The 19,855-nt window shown below is 39.7% G+C and overlaps 1 protein-coding gene across 10 annotated transcripts in view; it reads right to left on the reverse strand.

The window, feature by feature from the left end:
* Positions 1 to 11,944: 11,944 nt before the first annotated feature.
* anks1b (ankyrin repeat and sterile alpha motif domain containing 1B) overlaps positions 11,945 to 19,855 on the reverse strand; it is a 211,973-nt gene continuing 204,062 nt past the window's right edge. For 5 of the 10 annotated variants that reach the window (XM_071502474.1, XM_071502473.1, XM_071502476.1 and 2 more), the window contains 2 exons: positions 14,440 to 14,531; positions 11,945 to 13,285 (listed from right to left, as the gene is read on the reverse strand). In XM_071502474.1, the coding sequence (XP_071358575.1) occupies positions 13,237 to 13,285; positions 14,440 to 14,531 (141 nt within the window). In that variant the 3' untranslated portion in view covers positions 11,945 to 13,236. Of the gene's footprint in view, positions 14,532 to 16,844; positions 16,968 to 19,855 lie in introns of all 10 variants that reach the window. The other 5 variants (XM_071502472.1, XM_071502471.1, XM_071502475.1 and 2 more) reach the window with 2 other exon arrangements.

A 19,855-nucleotide genomic window follows, 5' to 3' on the forward strand; every position in this document is an offset into this window, starting at 1 on the left:
TGCAATAAGCTAATATCAGCCAATATATCTGTCTGGTATGTTTATTTAAGCTGGGTTCTTTTTTCAGAATGTTTAATTCTATTTGTTAGCCTACATAAAAATAAAGTGTACTTTAAAGGAGCAGTTGATTAGTTTTGCAAGAGAGGAAACTGAATGAACCAGGCAAACTGAAAAAGGCCTTTATCTACCATGTGTGAGTGTGTGAGTGTGATCTCTACCTGCTATCAGGCCTGGTGACAACTGCCAACAAAAGCAGGTACACTGATTACAGGGCTCTCTTGGTTGCCAGCCCTCATACCCAACTCAACACACACCAAAGTGTTGTCCCTCTGCTCTTTGACCATTAGATCTCTGACACCCCTTGGGTAGTGGGTCACAATATCGTCATTCCCCTGTGTCTTTTGGCCATGTTTTACTGTTACAGCCTCACCCCATGTGGATGTGTCTGTGTGTGTGTCTGTGTGTGTGCTGTTTCTCCTGACCTTGGCCAAACATTGGTTCCTGTTCCTGTCAGCTGTTGGCTCAGCTGCGCGCCACCTTTATTGCTTTCCCTCATTGAGCCAGAGGGCTGAGAGCCAGAACTCGTTCCATGTTGGTCCATTTCCCATTTCTCCTTCGTTGTTTCACCTTCCCTCACCCATCTGCCCAGATGGTTTGGACTGATGTAGGAAACACGCTACGTCACACAGAGTAGGACTGAGAAATGCCAAACATCTTTAATTACCGCTAGGTGAACTAGTTAGGATGTGAGATTGAGAAGCGTAGTGGAAACTAAAATGGAAGAAGGCCCAGTAAGAGCAGATGCTGTGGTCACCCATGTCTCACCTTGTCCTGTAGCTCACCCAGTCAGGCCAGCAGCACCCATACAGACACTCCACAGGAAGACGGGGGGGGAGAGGAAGAGGTGTGTGTGGGGAGGGGTGGGGGTGGCATACCTTTTCTTCATCCCTCCAGCTGGATGCCATCAATGAATGAAATATCCATCACATTATCCAAAATATATATATTGTAACATTCAGGCTCATGTATCAGCCTGTAATATGTTTTGAGGCTGGAGTAATTCTAAACTTCTAATGCAATTTTACATGTCCAGGGAATGCACAAAGACTTTGATTATCTAGAAACAAGTGGAAATACTGTAAACAAAATGTATACAAAAAGATAATATGATTTAACAGAATTTTATTGAAGCCTGGGGAAGACATACAAGTGATAATTTTCCTTATGTTTGGTGTTTTCATTCCAACCTAAGCCTGTTGTTTGCTGTGAGAGTTGGATGAGGTGTTATGAAAGTAGCAGTAAGTAGACACAAAGGTCCCACTTACTGAGAGCTAAAGGTTTTGTTCAAGAGCACTTTAACCACCAGGTTGATGATGCGTTTACATACACTGGCTGTTTTGCAGGAAAACGTCTGCTTACAAAACAGTTTCTCCAGCCACTTGACCACCCTGTAATCACATATTATACAACATGCTTTTGAAGCAGACAATCAAACTGTCTTGCTTGACAACTCATTTGTCCCCATTGTATCCCTGCTGCCTCTTCAATCACACAGTCACTGTCACTCATCCAGCCACATCATGGCACCAAATGTATTTCAGTTCTGATGTGTTGAAGAATCTTGAGGCTTGAACCATCCAAACTTTCACATCTGCAGTTTTTAGGATGAAGCTGGTTTTGTACCTGTGAACAAGATTAATGGCAACAGGGAAAGTGCAGGCCACTGAAAGTTCAGCAGCAGTTTTAAAAGCTTCTTAAGGCTCAGTGGAGTGACAGTCATTTTATCTTACCAGCATTATGGCTGGGATATGCATATTGTGTACTGACCAGATTATAAGGTCCCATGATGCTTTTCCTAATGTTTTACAGCATGTGTGTCGTCTTAAGGAGAGCTGAACTTTAATATAAAATCCCAGTTTTTAAGCTCTTCATCATGGTTACATAAAGAGCTCTGAGGGGATGGATAAAAACATCTTATTTGATATTTAAGTCTCTAAAGTCATTATTGGGGGAAACTAAAGGATGAGCTAGTGACAGGTTAAATTATGAATCACTCAAACCATAGCAAATATGAACAGTCTTGCTCCAAAATGCTTTTCATGCTTTAGGAAAAAAAACAAAGTCTAAAAAAATCCAAATGAAAAATCCAAATGAAGCTTAATCTTGAAATGCATGTGTTTTGCTGTACTTTATGACATCCTTTAGGTTTTTTTAACATCTGTTACTCATGTAACACAGATTGAGCTGCATATTCAGAACATACTAGTGTAATTAAAAAAAAACAAACATTATTATTGATATCTTTCAGTATACCCTTTTATGTCTTATGTTTCATGGTGATATACATCTTACACTGTGGTACATATAGGATGCAGTAACTAACTGGCACTTACCAAATGAGTCAGCACAGTCACCACAAGTAACAATCGCTGTCTTGTGGTCACTTCAACATGTGCTCACTGCATTCACTGCTCTGCTGAAGTCAAGCTTGTGTCCTCTGAGCTTGTATTGTCACACTCGTGCTCCAGTTCTGATTCTAAATGATCTTGATTCTTTATGAGCAGCAGAATATATGAAGTGTTGTTCTGACACTGAAATAACAGTTGTAACACATCGACTTTTACACTTAATTTTCACAAACTACTTCACACACGTAATGTTAGTGCTCCTGATTCAGAGCTATGAGCTTAATAAACTCAAAATATTGATTTGATAAGTATAAAAAGTTTAAGTGGGACTGCTTTATTTAACGTGCCACGATCACTCTGCTGAACTACAAAAACACATTTTACTCACAGTCGTATAGTGATGTTACAGAGTGACAGACTTTGAGAGAGCACATTAACTAACAAACAGAAGTTTTGGTGTAACTTAAAGAATTAACATGAATTAGCTACAGCTGATATATCTACCCCTGGTGGTACTGGTCATTATTCAGCTCCTCTAAGTGAGAAGCTGCTAATGTTACCTGCATGTTTTCAACATCTGTCTAAAAATTAACAAGGAGAGAGAAAAGATTAGGTTAGAGATTCATCAGTGTCAGAACGAGTCCAGGTATTTTCTCATTAACTGGATTCACATGGAACAAGCTATTGCAATCCCACCCCATTTCTTCATCCTAATTTCCGCATTCAATGTTTCAGTGTTCTCACCGGCCCCTACAACTGTTGAGGCCAGTGAGAACCCACACCAGGCCAAAAAATATCCATTCATTCAGAAACCAATTATCATTTGCGTTTGGGAGCCTATATGTGGCGCTTTGCTAGAACACAAGTCAGCCTCTGTCGTTGTTGAAACTCTTGACGCTCAGAGTATAGTTAAAACAAACAGTTTGTGGGTTTAGTATAATAAAATGTATGAATTAAGTAGGTTGTACAATGGTCCCGAATCTTAAAGACTCTTGATATGCATTTAAGGGTTAAAATCATTTTCTGTGCAATCCCTAATGATAACAGGACTTAGCCTGTACAAATGGTGGGTTTTTCAGTCCGAAATAAATCTCATATGGTCCGCTTTTTGTCGTGGGACATTTAATTCTAATTATTCAGAAGGCCAGAATCAATCGAGCCAAGCTTCTGTTCATGGTGCCATAAGAGACTCGTATTGGAGTGACTCCACTTAATGTGGGCACACTGGCAGCTTTCAAGATGATTTCTTATGAATGCAGCAGCACATTGTAGTTTAGACCCAACTGAAAGCTTTTTACTTGACTTCTTGAAGGTGAAACACTGAATCCATCCAAGCAAACTTTCCACATTCTCAGTGGAGCTGCTAGTGTCTGTTGGTGTATTGCAGACCAACTTGTTTATTGAGCTTTGGGGAAGCTGCTGTCTGAGGCTGTTTTGTTATGTGGCAGATTTACACTCTTGTCTTGAATTTTATGTCATATTGTGGGTCTATAGAGTCTCTGCACCTCACCTCACGCTGCATACAAGCTTGTTTTAGTGGTGCTGAGTTTTGGTGTTGCTTTTGTTTCCCTATTTAGTCAACAATATTTATTTAGGGAACCTTTACAGTACTTATGCTACACCAATGTCAGTAAGTGGAAGGTATTTTGTGTGTGATTACTCACATCTAGGCTTTTTTAACATAAATACCGATGCAGTAGCTGAGTTTCAAGACCTTGTTTTGAGGATTGTAAACATTTCTACAAATCCATCTTTTATTTAACATAACACACCAAAGTTTTTAAATATAAAATGTTGGTTGTACACAGCTAACTCTACTCTAAGTCTTTGTCTAAATATTATAGTTAAAACTAATAAAAGTCCTGATGTAAATCATGTCAGAGTCAGATCTTGACTCTTTTCAATACCAATGAACCAACCAACCAAGCAACTGAGTCATTTTTAACATGGTTTTTTAAAGACGTCATTATTGTATTAACTTGTGCCAGTGCTCTTGCACCATTTAGCATTAAACTTCGGTTGTCCCAAACAATTAGTCCTGCTGCTTCTGAGCTCAAATGAGGGCAGACAGATCTGGAACAGAGTGACTGGAGCAGGCTGAAGAGCTGTGTGGGCTTGTAGTCTGTGTAGCCTCAGGAAGCTTCTGTGCCTGTGTGTTCATGCAGTTTATCTGCTTATCTTTCATGTAAAAAAACAAAAAACAAAAAACATTTGTTCGTTCAGCTCCACAAAACAAACAAAACAAAACACAACACAGATTCTTGATTTGGAGGATTGAGATGAGTTGAAAGTCGGTGATGTCATGTCATGAGATTTAACTATTTATGACAACAGATGTCTTAATTTGACCTAATGGCTCTGTTCTAAGAAGCTCCTATGTCTATTCACTGAAGCTTGAACAAGAAGGAGGCTCTTTAAATAGAGCACCATAATGTGCCTGCGAGTTTGAATAGTCAGCACTGCTGTGGTCAGCTGACAGTGTGGCCTGTCTGAGCTCTAGATAGAGACTGTATTGGTTAATGGTGTAATCAGTGACTGTCACCTCTGCTAAACCTACAATCAAGCAAATCAATGAAAGCTTAAGGCAAACACTCATGGATTTTACCAGAAAATAGAGCAGAGGGTGTTTTTAATGGTTTTATGTCAAGAACCAAAAACCCTGTTTGATTTGATTTTGGTATAAAGGAGTAGTTTGAAGTTTTGGTTTAGAAAAAAAAAAAAAAAAAAGATTATTTGCTTTCTAGTGTAGAGTTAGATGAGAAGATCAATAACACTCTTCATTAACAAACATGTTGTATCTTCTTTGTTTTCATCTGTACTGTACAATCTGTGGTTTTAAATGGAGCAATGTAGTTTCATCTCCACCCAGCACTTCTGTGCAGCTTCTCACAATGAAAACAAGACTCTGCAAGGCCACTGCACCCGCCACCAATAAATGAGGTGGGAGCATGTAACTCCCCGTAAAATACAGAAAGGTATTTGAAAAGTTACAGTGGTTAAATTGAAATATTTGTTGGTAAATGTTTTTCTGTTGAAGCATCTAACTGAGTGAATTGTTACTGAATTACAGAATTTAACAATTCACCATTGTTGTGGATTCACTGAAACTCTGTCAATGTCCCTTAGTGGTCTGACAGCAAACCATGCTAATGTCAAGCACATTGGATGGTTTTATAATGCTTTATGGCAAGGGGATGACATAGGTCATAGATGATGCAGGGGTCACCTTTGTCTGCATGGTGTGCCTGCTGGCTTTGTAAAATAGACTGTATTTTAGTTTTTCAGTTTGACATTTTATTATGTGACATGAGCATTTCATTGGACTCTTGTTTGTTTGTTTGCTTATATAACGGGGACTGCACAGTTAAATGTTGCATTGGAAAAAGAAATGTGTTGAGCTGAGGCTATTTCGCAGCCCTTGGATCTGTTTTAGGCATTTTAATTCATAGTGAAACAACTAAACAAACAAATAGATAAGTAAACAAACAAATGGATAGTATTACTAGTAGAATGCTCTTCTCTGTTGCAGTGTCCCTTTGTAATTGAGGCCAAAAATATGAGTGTTTTTTTTTTTCATAAACATCTGTCCTAGTGCAGCTTAAGCTTTTACACTTCTTCCCTTGGTATTAAGACCTGATCTCCTATTTTTCTTAATTCTTCAGTGTGTAAAAGATAGGTTTGTGATCTCTGCCTTGCTGCTTCTTGTGTACTGAGAAGGTGACATAAGCAGCTTTATGTGACGGCTTGGCTTCACCGCTGTCATTTTGGTTGACTGCTGGAAGATGACTTGCTATGAGCCCGCAGCGTTGCCTCAGCTTTAGGTGTTCTGGGAGCAGACGTCAAACTCAGCTCTGATATGCCGGCCAGGACAGCTAGCAAGAACCAGTCTGTTCTTATCGTCGTCATGCCAGTTGTAGTTTTTGTGTTCTCCAGGGTAGATCAACACGCAGCTCTCCCACATGCTTTAACACTACCTACCTTACATGAAACATTTCAGCTCTGCATTCAGCTGCACAAAATGTAGCAAATTGTCGTTATGTAAAATACTTCCTCTGAGCCTTTTGCAGCACTGTCAGATCCCATTCTGCTGTAGCACTTAACCTACATGCTTATCCTCTGCCTATTTGGCACTCTAAGCAGACCCAAGCAAACAAACATGGGTTTAAATTAAATTTGATGCAGGCTTTCTATACAAATGTCAAAATTCAGTGACGCACATATGAGGTGATTTTCTGTCTCCACCGTCACCAACCTCAGACTCTATTTTGACCAATTCTCCTTGGTTTGAACGCAGGCCAGCAGCGCTGGTAGTTATGTAAACCTTCAGTCATGTAGCTGTAGCCACAGTTGTACTCAAAGCAGAGGTTGACTGGGGCATCTCCTGGAGGTCATTGGGTTGAAGTCAGGGGAGACAGTTAAGTTGGGCAACATGTTTTTTCATGTCAGTCTCTCAATGTATATCTATATAAACGAAGCTCGACAAATAGTGATTTAAACATTCCCTTAAGCTTAACATTCCCTATTAGTACATTAAGAACATTTAAAAGTGACCAAGAATTGTGTCAGTATCTATTTAAATAAACAAATTATAGAAGAATAAACAAAAATCTTCAATCCTGTCTGTCTGAATCCTCATTGATCCCTCAGTAGAGTTTGTATCTTGTGTCAGGTACGATCATTAATTAAAGGCCCCATTTTCAGTGGGGTCTAATTTATTCTTGTAATGGAACGATTTGTTCCAAGGGATGGGAGTAGTTACTGGTGAATTGTAAGTGCTACAGGTGATTGAGCTATTTTGAGGTATCTCCTGTCTTTGTTGTGTTTTTCACAACCCTTGAAACAGGCGGTAACAGTCTGTGTGCTTGAGTGTGTTTCTTTTAGAGGACAGTACAGGATTGCTTTGTCCAAGCTGTTTCTTTTTACCCAACAGAGATAAAATCTGTCAGTTTACTGTGAATATGTTTGCTCAAGTGTTTGTGTCTATAACAGAGAGAGAGAGCCTTTATATTTTGGCCAACTCACCTCACTGTGTCCAGCTTTATCAGGTTGTACATCGAGAGCCAAGACCAGCAGGGTGTGTGTGTGGGTGGGTGGGTGTGCTTACCTTTTGTTCAGGTCTTTTGCAGAGCCAGTTTATTCCTTTATCACCCACTTCCCGGTCAGTTTCCACGTAGAACTCTTTTAGTACATTATGATAATGCAAGTGTTGTTGCACAACATCTGCCAGGTGCAAAAAAAGTTTGTTGTTGTTCAGCCAGTCATTTACCAAATACAGCAAATTGTCTTTATGTAAATCAGTTTTCCAGCGCAGATCCTCCTCCCATTTCTTGGCCCTGTATGCATATTAGAGGCATTTATCTGTGGATTTAGCTGTGTACACAGGATAAACAGTGTGTATCTGAATCTAAATGTGATCACAGACCATTTTTTTCCTCAAATGAGTTCATGAGCTACTAGCTCTCTGTTTGAAGCTGCCCCTATTGAACAAATGCCAAATATTATTATCATCATTATTATTATACGAGCAGTTTTTTACATAGTCATCTCATTTAGCCGGTAGCCGTGGGCAGTACACACCATCTGGAACTTTGGCCCTCTCCTGCAGTCACAGACACAGCAAACAAAGCATGTACTCTTCCTGTCTTACACTTGACTGCAATCAGTATAACTCTAATTAGTGTCTGTTAACTATCATTTTGCCATTATCAGTTGATTTTCTTTTAATGTTGCTAAAAATCTGCAGCACTCCTCCATGTATTCCTATCTTCCAACATTATTCTCCCCTCACTGTCCCTCTTTGTGCTTCGTTAAGTCCTGCGCCTCCACCTCTGCCAGTGCTAGAAATAAAATCGAGCAGTTGGAGCTTTGGGAAGGCTAAATACAGCAGCCACTGGACCACTCCTCAGTTGTGGTCTAATCAGCCAGAAATAATGTCTTGAATTACCTCCCACTCTCATCCTGCTCTGCTCTTTACAAACAATAAAATGTTTGGTCCTTTCTCCTCCAATCTCAAAACATAGCCCAGTGGTCGCTTCTATTGGCTGCAGATTGAAACTGTCCAACCTGCAAACAGATTGTGAGCCTTTTCATTCGGTGGTTTATGGCTCATGACAAATGCTTGTTCAGCCTTTCAGATGCTCACTGTAAATGTCAGTCCACTGTAGTTTAATAGACACTCAGCCACAGGCGCTCATCCTCGCTACCACACATATTAGATTTTTTAAATTCAGTTTTATAAGACTCGGTGAAAGATGTTGATGGTGTGTAAAAGAACTACCAGGGGTGTAAATCCTGCAATAACATCAGAGTTGTTGTGGAGAGAAACCTGTTAAAACCTAGATATGCTGTATTTCTAAGCCAGCACAAACTTTTATGTGGGGCTGCGGTTTGCTAGCATTTTATCAAATAGTACTGAATCCTGTCAAATCCCTCATCAGTTCTAATTAGGTTTAGCTTTTAACATTTCCAGTAACCTAAGTTGTAAATAACTAAACACTATAAGATTGAGATAATTAGTCACCTTTTGTTGACTGAGAAGGCAGAAATATCACAGTCTTGAGTGGCAGCCTAATAGATGTTCACAACATGTAAGTGAGATGAGCAGCAGAAGATAAGAAATGTTGATTAAATATGTATCTGACACAATCTCCAAATAGTGGAGTTCCTTATGAAAAACGGTTCAATTGATAAGCTTAAAATATTTATATGATAAGAATTCAAGTTTAACTGGGAGATCCTCTTGACTTAATGACATGATCAGCTATGTCATTTATCTAGAGAAAAGGTGTCAATCTGTTTTTTTTAAATTTTATTTTATTTTTTGTAGTTTTTCACGGTTGTAGTATGGCATTGCAGAGAAATTGTTTCTTTTCCCTCATTAATGATCAGTGGCTGAGTACAGACACTGGCTGCAGAGAATATATTAACTAGACAACAGTCAAGTTTTGAGCTGCAACGATTAGTTGATTAATCCATTAGTCGGTTACATTTATGGTTCAGAACCCAACCCTGCCTCTAAGTTTACATCATAATAAACTAATGTAGGTCAAAAAGATATTGAGTAACAGCCCCTGTTGACCTGAGATGCACTTAACTTTGCTGCTGTAGATCCTCTTAAAATTGTAACAGTAAACATGGTTGTGTTTATTTCCTGGCTGGAAATCCTGTCAGTCAAATCCAGGCGGGCCATGTGGTGAGAACAGCCAGAGGGGCTCCAGCACTCAAACCCTGCCAGCCTACTCATGTTTGTTTAATTAAATCCTGCATCGCTAAGCTTTGTTTGATAGTTTTTTTATTGCACAAACAGTTCTATTCAGTTGGCTCATGTTTGTTAATGACTGATTAAATGTTCATATGTGAGCTTTCATCTGAAGTTTACACTCCTTTAATATTTCATTCATACATTTGTGTATACTATATACTATGTAAACTCATGCTGCACCTTTCAGTCACTTTGCACCTGTGTTTTAGTGTCTGATTTACTAAAGCATAAAGGGACATGATGGAAGTTGCATCTAAGATTACATGTTAAATGAGCTTCCTGGGATAAGTAATATGAGTCTATTTAAGTGCAAAGTCTGTTTGAAATGATGTGCAAAAAGCTTAATACTGTCTCTGGTCTAGTCTCCCATCAGTATTTAAAAAACTGAAACATGCTCAACCAGCTGAGAAGTGAGTCTCACAGATTGTGTTTTGTTTGTTTTAGACACTTTATGCGTTATATTGGCAGAGGTTTGTGACCTGTGACATTAAAGTCCCTTTGGTCAATAAATGGCTAGTGTGATGGTTTGCTGTCTGTTTATCATGGTAGTGTCAATGTATGTTTGTGCTTTATCAACATTATATAGAGGCTTATGGGTCAAACTGTGCAGGGATTTGATCACCATGGAAACTGGCAACACTGCAGCCTGGTTTGTCATTACCACAAGTATCAATGTGTCAGTGGAGTGGTCTGGAGGCCAGTGGAGGAAGTTGATTGATCAAATGAGAGGGTAGTGAACTGCTGATCCGATGGAGACCTCTCTGTCGGTCGATGTACTCCTGAGGTCTAAACTGTGAACTCCAGCAGTATTAAGTCACAAATAGTACTTGCTGTGTATTCTTGAAGAGGTTTCACACTCATTTGATCATCACCCGTTTTGTTTATTATATATATTGTTTAGACCTAGAAGATTTGTTTTTATTATTATTATTATTATTATCATCAACATTATTACTGACATTTTTCTTTAAAACTCCTCTGAGAAATGAGAAACAGAATATTTTTTGTGGCTTCTAGCTATCATATTTACTGTATCGCACCATGCAATTTTATATTACTCAGCTTTGATGATTTGAAGCTTTTCTATTCATATCCAATATGCTGCAACCAATGGTAGCCATTTTCACCACCTATTTCTCTGTGCCATGTTTGGGTCTGATCAGGTGCTAAAGCTGAAACATGTCAACTCTGAAGACCAAGTTATCGCCCAGTAAAGTTGGACTAATTGCCTTGAGTTCAAATTAGCTGTCTGCATACACCTACAGATTAAACAAGTACAAGAACATTTCTCTGAGAAAAGCAGTGTGTACATTTCAGACTGAGATTATATTCTTTTTTTTAAGAAAGTAAAAGTAGGCTGAAACAACCTTCCTTTGTCAGATATCAATAGATTTTGTAGAATTATCTATCTGTTGGATGAATGCAGCTGTTTAAGAAAAGCACACTGAAAATGCGTGTTTCTGTTAAGTTCAACCCAAAGATCTGCACATGCTAATTAACAAAACTGTGAGTCTCTATTTAAAAGATAGTCAAGTAACCAAAAAATATTAATAATAGTTTTGGCTGTTCTGTATTCAAGTTAATTGCTGAGATGTGGGAAAGCAGAAATATTGCAAGACACACCAGCAACCATATGGTTTGAAAAACTCTCAGGTTGATAGTGAGAGGTAAAATTATTAACCAAACTGTCATACATTGTAAACATACATCACAGTATTTGCTGTGATTATGTGTGCAAAGAGTTCATGTTCAATAAGTTATCAGTTGGTTTTATCTCCAAACAAAGTGGTTTACAGTACAGCTGTAAAAATGAGTTGATTAGTTCAGCATGAGAAAAATTATTGGAAGCTATTTTGATAAATGGTAATGGTTTGATAAATCATTTAAGTCAGCAATTCTGAATGTCAAATTCAAACTGTTGATTGGACAAAACAAGACATTTGAAGTGGTCACCCTGGACTGCAAGAAAGTGGGATGCATATTTTTCCACATTGTATAGACAAGAGTAATCGACAACATAATTAGAAGATTAATTGTTAGTTGCAGCCTGATTGTCTTCTTTTCATGTACTAAAGTTGACATGTTCCTAAATTCCTTCGATTACTATTTTATCGTAACTAATAAACATGATGACCAAAAGTACAAAAACAAGACAATTTGTAATAAACTGTAATTATCCATTCAAACTTACTGTGGTCAAACAGCCTTGTAGAAGACCTTTTATGTAGTGCCTGAGAAAAGAAAATGGCTTATGACACTTTATCTCAAGGATAAATAATGGTTGTACAAGTCATATTTTATTCCATGTGCTTTACAAGGATATAAATAATGGCCAGAATTACAAAAATCAGTGTGCTGGAAGCCCAAGCCTATGTACATTAGTTGGTCAGCAGTGATGTCTCCAAATAACCCATTTCAGTTTTCACTCAAAATACAATCTCTACAGTCTACCACTTGTTTTTTTTTTTCTTGTTTTTTTTTTATTTCCAACCTTTATTTTGGTACCTTGTTTCCAGTGCCATGTACTGCAAATCCTTTATTCTTTTCTCTTTTACATTACATGTATGAACAATGAGTTGGCAAAATATCTATGTACATTTTATAATTGGATAATGTCTCATCCAAATAATACAGTAATACTGCGTTTAAAATAGTACATCTGCTAGATAAGAGTAGAGCCCCATGAGAAATGATGGAGGGTTGACCTGACAAGAGTTAGCTAGCCACCTGCAACATTCACTCTCTGTGTATAAGTACGGTCATCTAGTTTGAGATTTTTTTTGAAAGGATGGCCATCATTCTCAAGCCCAAGGTTTTCATTTCAGCATGTCATAGAAAAATAATGTAACATTAAGACAACAGTAGACAAGAATTGCACAAGAATAATCATAATCATCATGGTAATATAATACTCTCATATTAAACATTAAAATGTCGGGCAATACGAATAGAATACTTTTTTTTTTTTTTTTTAACATCAGATGCAGTTTTGTTCACATAGGTTCATCATCCATTATGACACACGCGTCATCAGGACACACCTGTTGCAGCTTAAGCGTGTTGCAGCTAGTCCAATCACATGTACACGCTTGTGCATATATCTCTGTATTATTTTCTGACTTTAAAGAAAATAAAAAGACCAAAAGAGCCAGCCAGACGTCCTCAAACCCATGCCCATTCCAACATTGATACATGCCCAGTGGTGCCTTTAGCAAGCCCATTGTCTGTTACCAACAGATGCCCTGTAACCTCCCAAAAGTTCAAAGGTCATGCCTCCCATCTGGCTGCATAAAACAGATCCTGCTGTAGTTGCAGAAAGTTGAGGCTGCTTTCAAATAAGTGTACATTCAGAGCAGACCGTCGTCTGTCAAGATGCAGTCCTGTTTGTATGTGTGTGTGTTTGTAAGTGTCTGTTGGTCCAATGTTTACTGTGTCAAGCATCATGTGGATGAATGATGTTAAAATTTTTGTAGTCAACCTTAAACACTGTGGAGTGGCGTCCATGTTTGTAGTCCTTTGTAGTCCTTTTTGCATTGTATGTGTGACAAGGTCCGTGTTTAGGGCTGGCTACATTCTTTGCATTCCACAGTAATGGACATGAGCGTCCGGCATTGCCCTGCAATGAGATGACATCACTTATCGAGAGAGCCCTCACACCCCGCCTCTCCACCGGCCCCCCTGCTCAGCAAATCCAAAATGGCCACCATGCGTCTCACAAGCCACATGCTAAACCTTTTACATACAAGATTTTCTTCCCCCAAATAAAATTAGGTTTATGGCCAGGGAAAAATCCATGTGGTTAAAATAATTCTGAACATATACACACACGTGCTGAAAAAGGTGCTATAAAAGCAAAAAAAATCACCTACGTCTTCCTGTGTCACAGGTCAAGTTTAAAGTTTTTTGTCAAAGAAATTCACAGGTTTGTTAGTATTTTCAAAAAAATAATCTGATATAAAGAATCAAAAAGTTGAAATACATTCTAGTAGCCTGCTGGATGAACCAGTTTGAGTCAAAGTTAGACTGTGCTACATCACCTCTCCTCTTTGATTAAAAAATGTTTTGAAAGTCTGAACTTTTCCTCCAGTTGTCATGTTCAGACAACATCCCTCAATATTGTCAGCTCCCGCACTTGGCTCAACAGACAGCTAAAACACTGTTACAGCTCTTAGCAGTATCCTTGTTTCAAATCTCATTCAAGTTGTCAGGGGGCAGCTGGACAGAGGGGCTGAAATGCAGAGAAAAGCGAAGGATGGAGGCAGTTGGAGGATTAAAAAAAGGAGAGAGACGAAGCCAAATGGTTACACCCATTGACAGGAAGCAAAAACAAAAAGCAGAACAACCAATTGGTTGACCGCTGATTAACCGACAAACAGGAAGTGGAAAAAACGGAGCTGACCATTCCCCCTACAGGTGGAGACAGAAGTGCACCACAGACCTGGGTTCAAAGGCCATGCGCCAACCCTGCAGGCAGGAGGGGGCCCGGGCCAAAGAGGGGGAGAGCAGAAACGAAAGAGAGAAGAAGAGACAAGGAGAAAGAAGAGAGAGACAGCGCAGTGCCAAATGTCATCATGCAGTGGACAGGCTCGGCTAACGGGGGCGGGGCGGGATGTTTTTGTTTTTTATTTTTCAGCCGGTGAGGTGACGCGGCGGCGTGCGTCGCTCGAGCCCAACTCCGGGGCGGGGCCCCGGTACAGGGAAACCTCTGAAAGGCACACACACACAGGAGTGGACAAGGCGGGTGTATGTTAGAAAATAGTGGTCTCGTACTTGGTGTTGACTCCTCTCTTGGCCTCCTGACCTGGCTCCACAATCCACGGCACGTTGGCGTGGCCCTTTTGGTCCATGGACGGTTGCTCCATCTGACACAGAAGGAGACGGAGAAGGAGGAAAAGTGTAAAAAGAAAGAAAGGAAAACAAGAAGCAAAGAGAGAAGTGGGACGAGGAGACAAATTATTTTCCATGACCTGCATATTCATATTTAAAAAATTCTACTTCTTATTGATTTGAGTATTGATTTTGTACTTCCTTAGGATGCATGTTTTCAAACCAAACAATTCATCGTGACATATTTTGAATGCCAACGGCTGTTTTCTGGTTTTGAAAATTGAAATTTTGCACACTTTGGTGGCAATTTTCTGATACAATTTCATGCTAATAAAGTCAGTGAAAACAGAGTGATGGCGAGCGGAGGATGTGATGCTTACAGAGTAATGTACTGGAAAATAACTCGGATGTGAGAGGGAGATGAGATACATGTGAGGAAGCAGAACAGAACATGAACCAAGACCCAGTCTGACATTACAGAGAACTTCCTTTTAATTTTACACATCTGTACCATTCTAAATACAAGATCCTGCTGGTCCTGTACAATTGCTATTATAATGTACAGTAATATACAGCAATCACTTTGTGAACATCCGAGCAGTTTGGAGTTAAAAGAACAGGGCACTGTCTGTTGCTGCCACTGTGAAGCTATTGTGGCTTCAAAGCTGAGAAACAAACCAAACACTCTACATTGCTTTCAAAAAGAAGCCCACGGCAACCAATCGAGCAGCTGGGTTTTGTTGCTGAGGGTGCTATTCCTCCAATCTAATGGTTTATTTTCGGACGGATGGGGGGAAGGGGAGACTCGACTGTGAGAGCTCCTGTTTGACAGTAGAAGACTAAGTTGGTCCTTGCACTTCATGTTTAAATTCAAATCTTAAATTCAACAAATTGAACTTTAATGTTGTTTTTTTGTGTGTTTTGGCAAATGAATTTCACTCACAGGAGGTGGAGAGAGAGTCTGTAATCATAACTGTACAAAAAGAACAATTAAACTTAAAGGATAGTGACAAGGCGACCAGATGAACTGATAAACAGGAGATCCACAAGGTCTAACTTCTGCCATCATGATATTATCACATGTGCGTTATTAACACAATATCAAGATTAAATGTTTTAAATATCACAGTTATTATGAATACCAGTATATTGTAACACCCCTTCATTTACATGGGTACATCAAATGCATCAAAATACAGTAGAAAGTTTCCTCACAAAGCAAAAGATGCATTAAAGAGGTAGGTGTCTGAGTGTTATTGGAGTAAACAGAGTTCTGCAGTACAGTGTTTTCTCTTATCTTCTCTCAACACACTGCTACGGCAACAATACAGAAACTACCTACAGTATTAATCCAGATCAGTATCCTCTCTTTCTGTCACATACACACAAACACACACACACTCTCGGACAACAACCTTATAATCTTGTTATGGGGTTGCAAGATTAAGGACAGACGCACAGACACACTTTTCGATGCCACAGCGCCACAACATCATCATGCTTAGTGAAGAACTCTGCCAGAGCACCAGCAGGATCAAATTCATCACCCACACATGAAGCCACTGACAGAATTATGTCTGCCTTCAAAATAACTTTGTATCAACACCCTTTTTGATTTTCTGCAGAGGGGTTTGAACATAAGCATTCGTTGAAGTAATGCTTGTGATGTGGCTCACAGCAACCGCAGTGACCAAATGCCGTATGTAAGTCAATGACATTTGAATCCTTTCTTTGCACACTGGGTATGCTCTGGTAGTGCAGTCCTCATTTGATGACCCTTTTAAAAAATTCAGCTGCCTTGTTTGTGAGATGAAGATATGGATGAAGGAGGAAGAGTGGGTCAGAAGTAAAAACTTCAAGTGTAAAAGCTCAGTCAAAGCATTCAGTAAGAATGAGGTGGTTATAAGTGTTTATACAAACATTTATCCAGTTTTGTAGAACTGGTTACTGCTCCAAACACTATACATTTACCGCCTAAATGTACATCTTTAAGAAGGTAGTATATCCACAGTGGGGTTGAATCAGTGCAGTGGGACACATGAAAACTGACTGCGGTACTAAAATCAGGGTCTGCATATGATGCTGTATTAGTCATTAGTCATAAAGAAATGAAGTAGGATGGTTTTGCAACACCGGCTGTAGTGTCACGTTTGTCTTTGATATAGAGATAGAGATTAATTGAAGAATGAGACACAAATACTCACTGCAAACAGGACACACAAGGGATGCAGAGTCAGTTGAAAAAAGCGACAGAATAAAATGGAAGCACTTACAGACGGCACTTTCTCCTTGACTAAAAGAAAAGTCATATGGAAATAAAGGATAAGAGAAGGAAAAGCGTGGAGGACCTGTGACTGAGCTTTGTGAGGAAGATGGAAGAGTCGAGGGGGAGGAAGAGAAGGGTGGAGAGGAGGCCGGTGAGGGGTGTAAATGTGGCCCAGTGACCAGCGGCTGGAGGGGGACATGATGACCTACAGGGGCAGAGGTCACATAGAGGTCAAAGTGGGCATGCTTGGCAACACCAAAAACAACAAAGCAGCAAGGCAAAACCACAACGATGACAGAGTAGCTACATGGCAACAAGGAAAGGAAACAACACTCCAAAACCAAGCAAAAACCATGGCAACAACATGGCAGCAAAGTCATCGCCCCGGCAACAGCGTGGAACAGCAGCATTACTGCAATACAGCAAAACTCAAGCTAGGCCACGTTATGCCACATTTATATAGCAACTCCTGCATGGCAACAAAACGCCCAGTAAGCTGAATATGGCACAGCAACTTTACAAAACATCACTCTGCAAAAGCATCTTCACAAACCAGACTCGGGTTCAAATTTCAAAGGTTTTCCTGAAGTCAGAAAAAAATTCTGCCAATGAGGTGAGAAAGCTTGTGGCTGCATTTCACTTTCACTTTCATTTCACTCGTTTTTTTCATGTAAATATGAGCGCTAGGTTGGCTCCTACATAAATAAGAAAGATCAGCTGCTTGGAAACAAGCTATTTTCACACCACTGGCAAGTTTTTTTTCACTCACATTGATAAACAGAATTGTGAGAGTCAATCTTATACGGTTAGAGTCATGTATTTCAAAGCCATCTTGAAGCTTTGTTTAGATTACACTAACATGCCGATGCTGATCAAAAACAACAGAGTCATATCAGACACACTCACACTCATAAGGGTAAGTTAAGTGGATGTTGAGGGAAATTTACAAGCAGATGTGCTCAGATAACACACACACGACATAAAAATGATAATGAGAGGGTGTGGAGAAACTGATACTTCTGGGCAGAGAAACAAAACAACAGTATTTTATAGCACAGGGGCTTTAGAGGTGCTGCAGGATGGAGATTATGGCTGGCAGGTGGCAGGAATATTAAGTGAATCCTGCAGTATCTTTGCCCTGCTGCACACTACAAGCCATCAACTACGCACCACACACACTCATGTGAGCACAGAGAGTAAAAAGGCTATTAATGGTTAATGTAACGGTAGCCGAGTCAGCAGATTGTGTGTACACATGCCATCGTTCATCATCTTTGTAGACAAAGGACCACACACACACAAACAGACACACACACACAGGAGGAGAGCAGACATAATGCATGTCCTTTTTTTCTCTTTTTTTGTCCTCTGCCTCTCACTCTATCTTTCCTCACTGTTTCACATCTTGCTCTAACTTTGGAAAGTGAGCCCATTCCTCCAAAGCCACCAATTCTCCTCCATCACCATGTCTTTCTTCCATGACTCACAGTATGTAAATGGACTTAAATCTGGTGCAACCACACTGATATAGCAGCCACCGTAACTCTATACCAGGCCCTTTCAGACACATGCGCTGCTGTGCCAGCCAGTGTGTGTCAGTGGAGGAGGGAAGTGCGTGCAGAGTGGGTTAGTGTGACTATTTTAAAGCTCTGTCTGGGGTTAATGGGAGGTTGACAGGTTTACAGATAGACTTTGTGACGCTGTGGAGGAGGCATGAGAAAAAGCCATACACGTCTGCGCATATACAAACAAATTCATGATAGAATGGGGGACACAAGTATCTAATATCACAAAGCAAGGACTGGCTATCCATGTGCAATACTTTATTGGTACCAACTGAAATGAAACAACTGTTAAAGGTACCCTGTGGCATTTTTGACCACTCGTAATTTGTGTGGTGCAGAGGAGGCTAGTAACTCTGCTGCTGAGGGCAGGGAAGCTAGACCTGAGAGCACTTGCAACTCGCACTTGATGCTTCACCAAATATACGTGGGTGCCTGCTGTACCTTGGCGTCCCCCAAAAATGTCTGTGTGGGAAACACTTGGTTTCATCCTGGGAAAACATTTTAACATTGGGGCATTCAGTGAGATCATGGTGCAACCTGCTGCTCAATAATAGTTAAAAAAAAAAATGTTTTCCTCTGGTGACACAACAAATCTCAAATTACTGATTTATGAAGTGCCGAGGTCACAGATAAGGATAGAGATTTACCAATATCAAATATATATTCCACAATTTTTGCAGCCAAAAATATCAAATGGTAAATGGTATTATTATGATAACAATACAATTTTATTGAAACACCACTATTAGCACTAAAATACAATAAAATTGCTTCACATCATAATCAGCTTGGATTTTTTACAGTGAACTGTATATTACAGTGAACTGTATATTGCGGTGTTGTACGACTCTGTTAATGAACTAACATCAAATACACTAAAATCACCATAAACAAAAGCAGGATGGCCTGTAGATTCTGTGCACCAGTTACAGTTTGGGTGTTTGCTCAGGCACTTAACCAAACTCATCAGACACCCCTATATACTACAGCATTTTTGATGAGGAACTGATGGACTGCAATGTCAATAAATTGATTTTCCAAACAAGACTGCAGTATGGAGGAGTCTTCCACATGAGGATTCTTTATCTTCTTAGACACAAACACAGAGTGAGGCAGCCAAGCAGGCCTCCCCAGAGCCCTGTGCAAACAGGCCTCATCAATCAGCCTGGAGTGTAAGAGACTGCAGGGACAGCAAGACCGAAAGGACGCTTAACAGATTACAGATTCCAGATTACAATTCTCTGCTGTGGCCTCCGATGGGCCAAGACACTCGCACATAAAAAAAAACACACAAAAAAATAAAACATAAGCATCCAGGATAATCCCAGTAAAACAAAGTTGAAAATGATGTAAATGAGCAGGAATGAGAGACTGTGACAATTCAGAGCAGAGGGATGAAAACTATGGACAGATTCCGATGCAGATGGGATGCTGGTTAGGATTGGTTAGAAGCAGACACAGAAAAGCTAAATGTGAGTTCAACAGTTTAGAGTTGAGCAGTGACGTCAGAGTTTAAGGTGAAAATCCA

This window comes from Trachinotus anak, unplaced genomic scaffold (assembly GCF_046630095.1).
Source record: "Trachinotus anak isolate AG129_WGS33_773 ecotype Australia unplaced genomic scaffold, CSIRO_AGI_Tana_v1 ptg000018l, whole genome shotgun sequence".
NCBI lineage: Eukaryota > Metazoa > Chordata > Actinopteri > Carangiformes > Carangidae > Trachinotus > Trachinotus anak.